Source organism: Petromyzon marinus, chromosome 29 (assembly GCF_048934315.1).
Source record: "Petromyzon marinus isolate PM22_M1 ecotype Great Lakes invasive population chromosome 29, UKy_Petmar_22M1.pri1.0, whole genome shotgun sequence".
In the NCBI taxonomy this organism is placed as follows: Eukaryota; Metazoa; Chordata; class Hyperoartia; order Petromyzontiformes; family Petromyzontidae; genus Petromyzon; species Petromyzon marinus.
In genome coordinates this window covers 6,767,603-6,782,518 of record NC_133695.1, presented here as the reverse complement: position 1 = coordinate 6,782,518, position 14,916 = coordinate 6,767,603, and the positions used below count along the sequence as shown (strand labels likewise).

At 50.2% G+C, this 14,916-nt stretch overlaps 1 protein-coding gene across 1 annotated transcript; it reads right to left on the bottom strand.

Annotated features, from left to right (window-relative positions):
- Positions 1–2,259: 2,259 nt before the first annotated feature.
- NAA30 (N-alpha-acetyltransferase 30, NatC catalytic subunit) lies at positions 2,260–14,646 on the bottom strand. The gene is made up of 4 exons (XM_032962813.2): positions 13,237–14,646; positions 7,340–7,463; positions 4,708–4,763; positions 2,260–4,509 (listed from the first exon to the last, which is right to left on the bottom strand). The coding sequence occupies exons 1-4, from the start codon at positions 14,287–14,289 to the stop codon at positions 4,372–4,374; spliced, it is 1,371 nt and encodes a 456-aa protein (XP_032818704.2). The 5' UTR covers positions 14,290–14,646; the 3' UTR covers positions 2,260–4,371.
- Between the last annotated feature and the right edge of the window lie 270 nt (positions 14,647–14,916).

Below are 14,916 nucleotides of genomic sequence, written 5' to 3'. Positions count from 1 at the left end.
GTATTGAACTTTTTTTGCACCATACGTGTCCAACCGTGCTAATCGGAGGTGCATTAACCACTGCGCCTACCGCTCCATCTCTCTTGGGGACACGCTGATTGACGTGTTCAATCAATGCATTGGCAGGAAGTATTTTTTCAATCCACTGCTGGAATTCTCGTTAAATAAGCGGAATGAATGACAACGAAATGCTTCATGAACATAATTACTGGATTAATTACTCGGTGAACGACTGTGGAATCAAGACCAGCCCCCCCACCCCATCCAACTCTTTCCCTGTAATTGAGATCAGTGTTCACATTGTCAATCGGCCGCTCTGCTAAGATTACAATTTCGTTGTGGAATTAGCATTTACGCTCACCTCTCCCGCCGGCGATCGAGTACGCGATTGCACGTCCAGCAATTTTATGCAGCTTGCATAATGACGATGATGACGACGGCAATGGTGATGGAGAAAGACCACCGCTCCCACTTTCAAAAACAGCTGCTGGCAGACGATATTTAAACTTTGATTTAAATTTTGATTTAAAGCTTTCGTGACTGCAGTAATTCATGTTCTTAGCTCTTTCGGTAAAGTCACGTTGAAGGGAAACAATAAAATATATATAAAATTATTGATATTTAAACTATTAAGCTATTAACTTTTTTTTGTTGTATTTTACCAGGTAAGACCCACTGAGCGCTACAGCTGGTTTTCATAAGCGACCTGGTTATCACAAATGATAGCTCAACGAAGTGGCTTATCGTGTGGAATTTATAGCAGCCAAATGCTCAAAACACACACGTCGATTCTAAAGGTGGAGGAAAAAACCGGAGGACCGGAGAAAAATCCACACGACCACGGGGAGAACATGCAAACTCCAAATATACAGGCATCAGGGTCGGGATCAAACCCACAACGTCCTGTATACCAGGCAAGGTATTTAATATCTTGTCATCGCGGCGCTCCACTTGCAAGCAACTTGGCTGCACCGATTGGATTACTCGAGCGGAAAATTGGCGATGTCACAACGCTCTGTAATTGTATCACGCTCATTCCCTTCTATCGCTGCTGCAAAGGCCCTCTTGAAGGTGTGTTTGTGTTAACGAATGGCTCGAGCCAAAGATATTTAAAAGTCCAAAGAATGTTAGTGGACCTTGTGAGACGTGTGAGGCTCGCAGGGAGCCCCCCACTGCCGTGCCACCTCGTCCTTGGGAAAATTGAAAGAGACAAGAGGAAGAAAAACACGCACGTGGCAAGGGTGGGGGGGGACATCAAGGGGGTGGACCCATCTCCGCACAGGGGGAACATTGTTAGGATATGCCCGCACACATTCAGGGTCGACCTCCTAAGTCTTCTCCGACACTGACGGATGGATGTGCCCCTCGGTAAAGGAAGTGTTCTCTCCACCTCTGGTTTAAATGCTTATGATGGACATCTGTGAAATCTTTTGGACACCTGTGAAAAGTAGCTTCACAGCTCAGATTCCTCCGGTATAAATATTTCAATTCCGATCATTGACCGCTAGTGGGAAACTATATTGGTGGGGAATGGACACCCACAGGAAGGGGGGCAGGTGGAGGCGGCCGTGCAGTAATTCACAATTCGTGGCGTGGCCCTGCAATAGCACACTCACGGTTCAAATCCAGCGGCAGCCCTGATTATAACTGCGAGTGTAATAATCATAATACACGCCGCCTGCTTCAAAAGTGGACATTCAAGATCCCCGATGTCATACGCAACACCAGTGTGCCGGCTTCTGCAATCAACATTTGCCAAATTCAAAAACATTAAAAGCAAATTACTCAAATTGGTATTACACACAGCAGCAATTACCTACTGGCAGCAGAATACAGCCCCGGTGGGTCTCCTCTTGCAAAGGAGATGAAACTCGGTCTCTGAAATTCAAATCTCGCAAATCAAGAAAATTGCCACTACGTGCACGTGACAAGACAATCCTCTGATTTCACTCAGGCGTAGGAGCCGGCCCCTTCCTCCCTGAATTCTGAGCCGCCACTGATATTTATCCATCCATTCATTCCTTTATTCGTTCGTCCGTTCATTCGTTGGTTTTATTTTATTTTTGCACAAAATGTCTCGGCAACATGCAGCACGGGGTCCGTCCATCCGTTCACACGAGCGGGCGACGCGTTTTGATTGGAGGCGACAAGGGGTGCTCGCAAAACCACGGCGGGCAACACCGGAGCGCCCTCCCCCTGCCCCGCCCACTGCACCCCCCGCCCCCCACCCCCATCACAGCACCCCCCAAAACCTCTCCGTGCAGCTGTGTCAATTTATTCGTTTTTTTGGTCGATTAAAAACACTTATTACAATAACGGTAAATAATATTATCATCATCAATAATAAGAACAGCAGGATCTGAATCAATTAGCCGGAGAGGATGGGATGTGGATACATCATGGCGGCGATGTCAACGAGCGGAAAAATAAACTCCCCAAAATAAACAAAAATAATAAGAAACGTGAGATTATGTTGGTGGGTGGTGGGGGAAAGGGTACAGGGAATAGGAGAACACAGACACTGTGCTCAGTACAGCTGGTGAAATGGTTTTTGATTTTGGGTAAAGATTGTGACGTTTACATCATTAAGAATATCTTAATGCATGAAGAAAACCACTTACTTGCTTGTGTGCTTATTTTGCAGGGGGAAGGGGGGGGTGAATAAATTCATCGAACGTTGTTAAAATCCGCACGCAACGCGTTTTCCATTTCTGCCAATACCCTTTCATCGCCCTCGCCAAACTGTACTCGAAAAAACGAAATCCCCCACAAGTAACAACGGAACCACAAACACCCAACAAATGTAAAACCCGTAAACCCCCAAAGCCACAAGCCACCTCTCCCCCAAAATAAAAAACGATTACTGTACAGCAAATAAGAAAATAAGATAAACCAAAAACAATAGGAAGTAAAGCAAACTTTCAACCAAAAAATAAAAATAAACCCCACGACAAATTTATACTCAAAACGGAAACGAGATATGCATACGGACAGATTGGTCCTCTCGGTATGCATCGTGAAAGCAGCAGGGGAGGCAGCACCCTTGGTTCAGGGGAGGACATCCCGTAAGGTCAGCGAGGGTCAGCCACCCAGGGAGGAGGGGGGTCAAGGATCAAAGGCTCCTCTCCCTCCTGGCTGCCTCCTGGGCGACTCTTCAAGTAGCGGCAGCCAGGCTCACCTCTGTCGAGACGCGCATCGGAGGACACACACACACTCGCACACACGAGGAATCGCAAGCGGCAATCGGAAGGCACGACCTAAGGGACGGCGAAGTGGGAGAAGTAACGGCGGAGGAGGAGGAGGCGGCGGCCGGGGTCATTAACAGGCGGCGAGCATCGGTAACAGGAAACGGCGCGAGGTCGGTCGCAACTGATCGAGGCGCGACGCTTACGCACGCCACCGCCCCCACACGCGTTGGGGTTTGGGGGGGAATCGATGCCCCGGAGACAGGAGGACCACTCCCACCTCCTCGTTAACAGAAGACTTAAAAAGGAAATGGCGAAACGAAGAGATCTGTCAATGCTCCTGTGGGATTGAGCGCCGGCACCGCCATAGAAAACGGAAGTCCGTGGGAGGGATTTTTTTCGTCGTCATTGTCTCCATTTTTGTGAGTTTTTTTCAAAGTTATTATTTTTTAAAATTGATTTCCACTTGTACATTTTTTTTGTTTCTGTTTTCATTTTTTTTTCACCACCAACAAAATTTACTTTCAGAGCACAGTTCAAAAGGAGGCATACACAGGCAGGCAGGCAGGCGCAGAGTGCAGGACACCTAAAAAATGGCTAACGAGGCCCGGCCCGACGCAGGCCCGTTTTTTTGCGCCACACCTGCATTCGTTGAACGGCGTGAGGAGCTTGGCGATGACAGCCCGCAGGCGACCGCCTCTTCATCACCGACCTCATCGGCGGAAGTAGCCCCAAGCCCAGCCCCACGCAAACCCCTTCCCTCTCTCACAGAAGAGCGCTGCCAAATTTTGCATATTATTCTCCACGACGGCAGTTCATAATTAGACGGGCACAATTCAATTCATTTCTTTGCGTTGTTGTTCCTGTATTTCTCTTCCTCGATCTCATCACTTGCATTTTAAGTTGTTTAAGCATTTTATTTCTCCTCGTCTTATTTTATAGCGTTCGTTCCATTTTGTTTTTTGATCGCTATTCTTCCTTCCGTCTGTCTGTCCGTCTGTCCCACCGTCTGTGCATCGCGGCCGATGGGCTAGGGCGACCGTCGAAGGGCCCATGCGACATCGCGCCGCACGTTGTCGCAGACATACTGGAGATAGGATGGGGAGGTGGGGGGGAACACTTCTCTTCCTCTTCTTCCTCTTCCTCCTCCTCCTCACCCCCCCCTCCTCACCCTCGTCGCCAGAGCTCACCGCAGCCACAGCTTGAGGCGCAGCGCGTCGACGCCATTCAGGTAGTACCGGAAGAGGCGCTTGTCCCGCACGAAGCCCAGGTTCTCGTAGAGACGCAGTGCCGACTTGTTGGTCACCTCCGTCTCGAGCACCACCTGCGCCGCACGCACCGCACACACGGCCGCCAAACTCGCGCCGCGACGCTTGCATAGACGGGCGGTGGCGCTGCACGCAATGGTTGCATCGTGGGATCGTGGAACAAAGAAAAAGCCTTCATCCAGTAGTGAATAGAGCTGGGCCAATGACGATATGGATGCGAGCGCGTGCGTATTTTTGAAGCCTTCGCCACTCACCTCGTCGCAGTCACCCTCCACCATGGCGTAGATGGCCTTCTTCACCAGGTTTGTGCCTGCGAGATGAAAACAGCAGGTCGAGGGTGAAGAGGTCACAGTGTTTTCATTCATGTGAACTTCACTCGTCGATTTCCTCCACCCCTGTTGAGGACTCCGTCTGCGAGACCGACCGTTCCGCCTCGCCCGCACCGCGTTCAACCACCACGCTGCAGTGTCACAACACCTCTCTTTCGGCTTCTTTTCCCAAGTTCTTATAATCTTTGATTAATTATCTTACGTACGAGTGCTTCAAGTGCCATTTGTTGCCGACCACTTGGCATATTTGGACTCGTGCGGAGATCCAAAGGCTCGCAAAAAACTGCGGAACTCGTGGGCGCCTCGCCAATTCACCCGGTGAGTGAGCAAGTGAGCGAATTCTTCGTCTCGTGCAGATGTTACACCGAAAGCACAATCGGGATAAACTTGGGTAAAAATAAAAAAAAGCAGCACTACTTTTCCGTGAAGAGGACTTTAGCGTGACGCTCACCAACGGCTCGTGACCACCACAGGATGAGCGAAGCAGCACTCCGATTAGCAATCAATGCGAACGCACGGAATTTAATTATTCCCACCTGCGAACTCCCAAGCTAGACAAACGGGCCTCCACCGAGGCTTCCCCTGCAAGCATCATTAATTTCAAATGAATAGCACAGAACTCACGACGGAACACGAAATTAAAGACATCATCAGCAGCCATGATCTACTCACTGGTGGATTTAAGGGCACCTCGAGCCGTCCGTCGCCACCTCTAGCGGTTTACGCTATAAAACGGACACATCTTGCTCCCGCTCATGGGCAGAATTCACCGCTCCCAACTCCGTGGTGGACGTCCTCTCTGATGACGTCATTTGGCTGAAAGTCCGTCATCAGTCTTGACCACACGCCATCATCTCCTCCAGCCGTGAGGTGGTGGCCTGCCCAAGCCCACTTCGTTGTTAACAGTCGATGTGATGCCGCTAAAATTGCACTTGCTCTAATCCACACGTTCCTCTTTTCCCCTCTCGGGTAATTCCAAGCGTGGGTCTACATGTATGGCCCTTGTGTCAGTCGCTGCTGGATGGAGGTTCTCACCATGCCATGCGGGTCTCAAGAGGTCATCTGGCCGTAGTACTTCGCAACGCTCGTCGGTAAACGTGGGGAGCATAGATGTAAATCGAATCAAACCGTGGCCAGGTGAGGGCGGCGGTGGTGGTGCGGGTTGGTGGTTTAATTGCGGCAACAAAAACACAAAAAACAGCAATGCCATCGTTTTCTCAAATAGTGCGATGGACAGAATAATTACACGACACCGGCTGCCTCCAAGTTGCGTGCGTCGGCATTTAGGCATTTTCCTCTTACGCAGCTAAACGACCCGTCGCCACTCTCCATGCCCCCCTCCCATCACCACCCCCACCAACCCACCCCCGCATGGCTCCCTCCCGGTGGAGCTGACACAGCTCCTCTCAGCGCACCGGCGCTTGCCAAAGCCCGGCTAAGTCTCCCGCTCGCTCTAAGTCGTCTCGCTGTAAATGCTCCCTCAGCACAAGAGCGACAGACAGGAGAACACGGCAGGGCAAGCTGCCAGTGGGTGAGCGAGTGGACCAGGCTGTGAGCATTTGCATTCCATCGGCGAGGGTAAACGGTGATGCACGAGCCGCTTAAGTTTGCTTGCTAGTTCACTTATCTGCTTGCTCGCGCAGCTCATTCTGTCACTCACATATCCGTTCACTCACCAACAGATTAGCTCGGTTGCTCACACACACACTCTGGGACAGTAACTCACACTTGCCCACTCAACATACCTGCCTACCCGCCCCATCACTCATTCACACTCGTTCACACACAGTCACTCCCTTAACACACTCATTCAGTCACTCGCTCAATCACTCAGCCACCCTCCACAGCCAACTGCGACGTCAACAGCAGTGGCACAGCAGCCCTGCTTCTCAAGAACGGAACATTATTTTGAGACCAATTCTTCTCAGAAGCGGCAAAGTGACCGACAGAGCACTCGACCGTCGGTACTATTTTAAGGCCGTGTTGGGTTTCCCCCCACAGAAGACTGAGCGCCAGTTTTAACTCCGGATGCACATTTAGCACACACCTGCTAAACTTTCGTTCCAGCAGATATGTGCATCGCTAATTTGAGCGGCGCGGATATAGCGGCTATAGTGGATATAGTGGCACAGAGGATGGACCGCCTTCCCTCCCTCCTGCTTATCCATCTCTCATTGCCTCTCCCTTCCTCATATTTCTCTATCCACGTCTGCCCCCCCCCGCACCCCTCCAATCCCCCTCCCTTTCTCCCCCACCCTCGTCAAATTCATACATCCAGGTCACACCAACGCAAGGCCAATGTCACCGCGAAGTTCAAAGTTCTGACGCCAGTGCCAATGCTTGCGTTAACAGCACGACGCCAGCAATGTGAAAGGTCCTGGGTTCGAATCATGGGCTCCCACTACAGATTTAACCAGGGCAGATCTCCAATGACGAGTGTGGTTGTGGCGGTAGTGGTGGTGGTAACAGCAAGCAGCATACGTATGTTCAACTTCTTTCGCACCGTACATAGGCAACCGTGCTAATCGCAGTGCCGGCGATGGCACAGTGTGCTCACCGATGCCGTGCTTGCGGTGCTTGGAGTCCACGGCGAGCATGGCGATGTACCCGCGTCGGATCATCTTCTTGTGCAGGTCCAGCTTGCACACGATGGCGCCCACGCACTCAGACCCCGCCATCGCCTGCGCCAAAATAACACGTGGTGGGGTGGGGGGATTTTAATAGCAACAATGGTGCATGCTTCCGTGCCCGATTAGAAGAACACCATTAGTATTATCACAATTTAAATTGCCTAATTTCCAGCTCGGAGAAGTAAAATTTCAGAAAAGCGATGAAATAGGCTCGTGTGAAGAAGCTGGATAAATTGTTGCATCCCAAGTCTTGAGAGATGGTGGTTGGGGGGGGGGGTGGCGGGAGGTGTTCACCCAGCAGTGGATAGGTCATGGCTGATGAGGATAATAAGCAGGCAACACCCCTACCATAATTTCCATCACTATTCCAAATCCACTACATCATAGTCCAGCTTTGGAACTCGACATTCACAAGGTGTGAACACAGCAGCCTGGTGAACATGGAAAGTCTCGGTCACGAAGAAGCAGAGTTGCTTGCGGGCTCTTCTAATGGCAGTTCGTTTCCCTCTACAACTCGGACGGCGCGAAGCCACGCGGCGGGAGTCGCAGGGTTTACGGTTCCATAGTTTGTGCATTAATGAGCTTCACAGGCTACATTTCTGCAGCTCAATTAAATGCGCTCAACCCTGACAGAGGCCACGCGACTCATTTTGCTTTCTGCGCCGTTTGTCCCCAGTGAGGGCCATGCACTGTAGCATCAGTCTCGTCTTATACTGAAGGCAACAATAACGCCCTTCAAGTAGCCAGAAAGTTCTCGCAAAGTCCCCAAGACTTGGGTTTCAGGAGCGTGGTGCTACAATGGAAGGCTTTCCGACTTCCTCATTAATTAACACCGAATACACGCGATGAGCGTGGAGGATATGGCTAAATATGATCAACCAACCCCCCCCCACAGCCACTACTCCCACGACGTGCACGGTTAGGAGATCCTCATCCAGCAGTGGATTGATCAAAAATGTTGTACACGTACATGCATGTCGAATCATGTGAAATCTCGGAAGCTAAGCAGGGTTCAGTCTGGATGGTACTTGCATGGGAGACTCAGAATAAGAATATTTATTTAGATTGGAGGACTCTAATATTAGAGTTATAAAGCTCTTCACTACTCGAGAATACCAGGATGTTTGTAGGTATAGGCTACATTGTGTCCAGGGAATAGCAGGACGGCTACTGTATGCGAACTCGTCTACGCACAGCCGTGTATACATAGGGGGATTTATCTGGGTACTCTGGTTTCTTCTGCAATGCCAAAGACTCATGAATGGATTTAGCCATGAGGATTCTCTTGACAGCCTCGAGACTCAGCGAGTACATTGCAGGGCGTTCTCACACCCAGGACTGTATGTGTTCCTTCACGCTTTGTGGAGTGGATCGCCGTACATCAACCATTCGATTTTTTTTGTCGAATTGAACTTATAACAAACTAAAAGAAAACTTGACACTTTTTACAGTCAATGGCGACTGTGTTGATAGCGTTGAGTCACGATACTCGAGACCATGGTTTAATCATGCATCGCTTAAACCTGAATTTGAACCCAGGATCTCAGCGATACTGGCTCAAAACTTGGATATAATAAAACCTTCAGAGGTAAAACCTGTAATTCAACGTGGCCATTACGAGTTCCCTTGACGTGACCTATTTATTTAAAGTTGTTTGTACATAAATAACTTTGTACACAACCGACTCCGAGGCACCTTCAGGGTGGACGCCTGCGATCTGACGCTTTGGGGGCCCGAGTGTTAATGGCTCATGTACAGATCTGTTAAACTCCCAAACACCGATGGACTGCGAGGTGGTCAAGCTTACAAAGTTAAGACTCGTATTCATTCTTGATTTGAAGCTTTCGTGACTGCAGGAACTCACTCTTTGGTTCTTTCGGTAAAGTCACGTAGGTGGAAAAATAAAACAAAATAATATATCACGACGCTTCGATCGCAACACAAGCGGTCGTCCTCAGTCGGAAAAAATAATCCAGCAGTGGAACTGCTGAACCGAATCCAGCAGATTCCTCCAAAAAATTATCCAGCAGTGGCACTGCTATTTTTTCCGCCCGAGGACGAACGCTTGTATTGCGATCTAAACGTCGTGATATTTTTTTTTTTTTATTCTTGGTTCTTTCGGTAAAGTCACGTAGAAGGGAAACAATAAAATAATAAAACAATAAAAAAATAAAACAATATTTTTTATATTTTTTATTATTTTATTGTTTCCCTTCTATGTGACTTTACCGAAAGAACCAAGAAAATGAATCCCTGCAATCACGAAAGCTTTAAATCAAAAATATTATTTTTTGTTTTATTTTATTTTTTTACCTACGTGACTTTACCGAAAGAACCAAAGAGTACTCATATTCATGGTGAGTTTTCTCCAAGTGCTCTGGTTTCCTCCCTAGAAAAGTTTAAACTGCATTAGACGGAAGTGGCCCAACATTTCATCGTAGGAACCTCAGTACATACAACGCCTCTCATTTGTGTATGGCCGAGCTTTACAATATTCATAAGCACAGTTTGACGGCAACGATCCTCTTTCAGTGCGGTGCAAGACCGCTGGAAGGCAAAGTACTGTCGCAATTTTTTACGAAGGCCGTGTAGTCTCAAGTCAATGCCTTAAACGTAACTGTCAATTGTGGATTAAACTCTACACTTGGCGCACAACCAATTTTTAATTTGGAACATAAAAATATTTTATTTGAACCGCGGCCACATTAGAGCCAACTTGAGCGGTTCCAACTGCTTAGGCCCCAGGCCGTGCAACCGGGTTCAGGGTGTGGCAAGGCCACGCCTAGGCCCGGGTTAGTGGATCACACAGAGACCCACGGATGTACGAGCTAACAATTATGAAAGTACAGCAAGGAGCTTTGCCGAACTCTATGCGTGGCGTTTGAAGGCGATCACAAGGAATGCATGGGCTTTCTTTAGCACAAGTTTCCGCTCATATGTATAAGAGAGAAATAGTTAACTTGTTACTGTCAGGGCTATGGGCTGTGGATAATTGTTACTTGCCACCCTACTTCCAGTCTACACAAGGACCCGGAAAAGAGCAAGAAACTAAGCCCTGCCTATTTCGATTGGTCGTCTTGTTCTCCAAAATGCGTTGTTAGGTGAAATAAAATCGAACCAGATACTCGCATTTCCTCAGCTGCGACCACAACCCTCGTGAAGGTTTTAGGCTTTTGTGATATGGGACCTGGATTCATAACCCATTATGCAAGACTTGTACTACAGAATCTATCTATTTAAGCGTAACATGTGTTAGATATTGACCTTGAAACATTAGAGGTTACTGGGACACGATGTAAGACGGAATTGTCAGTCAAAACACAAAATTTTTAAAAAATGGTGTTGTGCTTCAGTGAACATCCGGAAGTAAATTTGTTATTCACGCCAATCTATAGCACGGGGCTATGACGTTTATGCACTGTAAGCTTTACAGACTATTCCTTAATTAAGCCTACTACATAAATAGCTGAGAGTTAGTTAATCGGTTAGTATTTATATATAAATAAAAACCAAATTGGCCAGGTATCCCAACATGGACCCTCCCTAATAACGGGTCTCGAGACTCTGGAAACCACTCCTGGACAAATTACATAAATATTTAAAGCAGAGCACTTTTCAAACACACACACTCAGGCCTGCGGTTACAGCTCCACATCCACAGCCGGAAGATTGCGAGTTTAAACCGTGGTCAAATCTGGCCACCCGAGTTCAAAGCCTAGTCACGGACAACATTTGCGGAGAGTGGTACGCAAGCTGGCTCTGGACCTCCCCTAGGTCAACTCGAGTTGAAATAGTTACCTGGTAATGTGTGCAAACACAGTACCGGCCTGGTGGTAAATCAACTCTTCTGGTTGTCCAATGGATTAACTCACTCCTGACATGACAATGTGGAATTTTCACCAGTGGCTAAGGGCCGTCAATAAAAGAGCTCGCCATCGCTTCACCCTTGTTTGTAAAGCGTTGGCATGGGTGTGATGACATCAACGGCTTTGGCCACGATGACAGCTTGATCTGTATCACTCTCAACTGAAAAGGAAAAATAAATGTCGCCTTTCCACTGAATAGTGTAAAGGAAGTTGCGTGTGGTGCAGTGGTTTGTCTCATGTACTGTAGGGGCAAGTGCTGTTAGCAAGAACCTATGAAGGCCAAAACGGTACACGAGGGGGTGGCCAACGCCACGCCCGGCCGCCTTTGTCTCCCCAGTGGCGACGTTTACACACCGCACCAGGTACTCATTTGAGGCCGAGTCGACTGAGGACGAGGCCCAGGAGCGGTTCAGACAATCGTTACCGGTGTTGGCCGTGAGCGGGAATCGAATCTAGCTATCCGGGTTCATAGCGCAGCGCGCTAACCACCACACCACCGCTCTATATGGGGGATCTCTGTCTTTGTGTCGTGTACATGTTCGAGCGCTGCTCACGAAAAACATGCTTCCCAAGTGAGATCTAAACCGGTCTCGATCCCCAGCCTTCACCACACTGCACCGACTAGCATGGTGAAGTATACCTGCTGATATGTGGGACTGCACAGGGAAGAAAAAAGGTGGCTGGGCCACATCACAGACTAACAGTGTGGTGTGCCCACCTTAATTGGTGCTCACCAACGTCAATTCCCCCTCATCAGCATATAAGGCTGAATGTGAGAGTTCTATTTTTGGTGTTTTGTGTTTAATATCGTCATGTATTACAAAATGATAGCCTAACTAATCCTTAAGACTATACATTTTTGCAATAATATTCTTAATTACCCATGAAATAAAAAGGGTACTAATGTCAATGAATATTGAGCTTCATTTTAAAGAGGGTCCTGTAGTAGGTGTTTGGCCAATTTCATTCGTACACATTTTACATGTGGGAGGAAACCAGAATGCCTGGAGAAAACCCACCACACGCACAGGCGAAAGCAACCCTTAAAAAACTCCACTATTTATACAGGTTAAACACATTCCTGCGGAGGGAGCTGGTAGGAACGTTGGGTTGCTCAGTCAATGGCCAGGGTCAACGGCGGCACCACGTGGTGTATTCTGCAAATATGCCCGACTGTGAGGGCGGGCACAAGCCGGCGTGAGTAGGTTAAACATTGAGTTTTATAAGGGCACCACGGAGTGACCAGCCCCTCCCCATCCAGCCCCACCCCTCCCCACCCAGCCATCTCATGGCCACCTGTTCAGCCCAGCACTGGGTTTGGGAGTTTCACACACATCTGCGTGATCCACCAACCCTTGCCATAAAGTATTGAATCACACTTGTGCAACAACCACGCCCAGCCAATTGGGGTGGGGGGGGAACTCCCCCGTGCCCAATTCGTGAGACGTGACCGTCAATACAGATTCCTGTCCACGAACCAGATTTTCGTCCAAATCACAACAGCCCTTCTATTCGTTTCACTTAATAATTAACTATTAAGGGACATCACTTTTAAGTTTTTGTATCGTTTTAAGGAGTTACGATTTAGTGGTTAAGGTTACAGATGGTCAGATGTTATGGTTAGAGGTGAGGTTAGGATTTAGGGCTATTGAGTTGTTTTGAGCCCGATGGTTAAAATTCGTTTAGAAATTATTGGTTATGGCTTGTAGTTAGGGTTTAGGTTTGAGGAATTAAGAGGGTTGGTTAAGGTGTATTAGCCGTTATGGTTTTGGCTTCAAGTGAAACGTCGGGGGGGGGTGGAGGGGTTAGTGACAGTGGTTCCCGAAGTTACAAGTTCATGTCCCGCATCTGCAAGGAGAGCAGTGTTAGCCTTTTCGAAGCGAGTTCGCGGGTCGACAATCACGTTCGTGGACTCACTCTTTACTCCTCTACGAGACAAGGAGCACAACAAAACCCACCAAGAAGCACAGCTGCGGCCAGTTGTGGATGAAGTATCTGTAGGTGTAGATGGAGTAGGGCTCGGAAAGGTCCTTCGTGATGAGCCTCATGATGTCGGGCATTTGAAGCTCGCACTTGTAGCTGATGTAGCGGACTCCCTGCGGATCTGGCCGCTCCTCGCCGAGGCTACATCGCGTCAGCCGCATCTCCAGAGACCCGGCCCGCTCAGTCCTCGCCCCACCACCACCAACACCGCCACCGTTGTCGTCGTCAACATGATTCTCGTGGTCGTGGTTATAGCCGGCATGGTGGTGGTTTTCCCTCGGGTCGCCATGCGCGCACATGGCTGGCCCGGTTACGCAGGCCTCGTCGCCCTTGTGCCAGCTGTCCGCCCCTGGTACGCAGCCGTTCAGGCCGCGACGCTTGTGCTGTTGATGGTTGTGGTGCTGCTGCTGATGGTGGTGATGCTGCTGCTGGAGGCGGTACCGTCGGCCATCCCCACGGGCGGTGATGACATCATTGTCATCGCCACCAACACCACAGCAACTTCCACCGCTCTCACCACCGCTTCTGACCACTCGACATTCACCACCGTCACCGACATCGCAACAGCCACCGCTTCTGACCGCGCTACCATCGCCATCAATGACATCACAACAACCGCCACTTCTACCACCACCACCATCACTACCATCACAACAGCCAGCACCACTCCTGAGCACTCCACCATCATTGACGTCACAACCATCGCCACCACCATCTTCACAACTATCACCACCATCTCCTACACCATCAACTCTACCACCACCACCATCTTCACCATCACAACACCCACCATTACCACCACCACCATCACAGCAACCACCGCCACTTTCTCCATTCCCCGCAAAGGCGACCAAGGTCCCGCAGCCGCCATCCGCGCAGCAGCACGGACACGCGGCGGTTGCTGCGACGGCGCAGCAGGGGGCAGCGGCGTAGGGCGAGCAGCACGGGGGCAGCGAGGAGAGCGACGGGGACAGCGGGGCCAGCGGGTGTCCCGGGTCCGCTGGGCCCGAGCGCCTCGGCTCCTCCATCGCGGCCTGGCCGCGCCGTCTCGCACACCGGACACCCTCCTCCGCGGCCTTCCAGTTACGACCGACCGCTGTCGCCAACTACAATCGTTACCGCGCTGATGAGTCCACGCGAAACGCTACGAGCCGATCGTTGATTGACCGAGGCGGCGGCGGACGAGCAAGAGAGTTGTGCACCAGAGGGTACCTCGGCCCAGGGCGGCGACAGCAGCAGCCGCCGCCTCCCGCCCGAGCGCGGAGAGCCTCGCGTTTATAATCCCCACAGCGGATAAGCACCGCGGGCCGCAACGAGCCTCGCGATCGGTCGGGACCGACGACGGCGTGCGGCCAATGAGCGCGCGGCTTCGAGCGGCGCGCGCCGCGGTTGGCCAATGGGCGACAAGCGCATGCCGATGCGTGTTAAGGTTTTGTTGAGAGGCGGTTTGGGGAAGGGGGGGGGTTCTGTGGTGGGTGAGGCAAGCACCCCCCACCCCACATCACCAGCCCCGCCCCTCTACCGGAACCCCGCCCCTCCAGTCCACACCCCCCCCTTTCCTGATCCGGCCCCGCCCGCCAAATTGCCGTAAGGGACAATGCGGGGGGGGGGGGGACCGCTTTTACGATGAATTTACGACGTTTTGCGACTCGCTC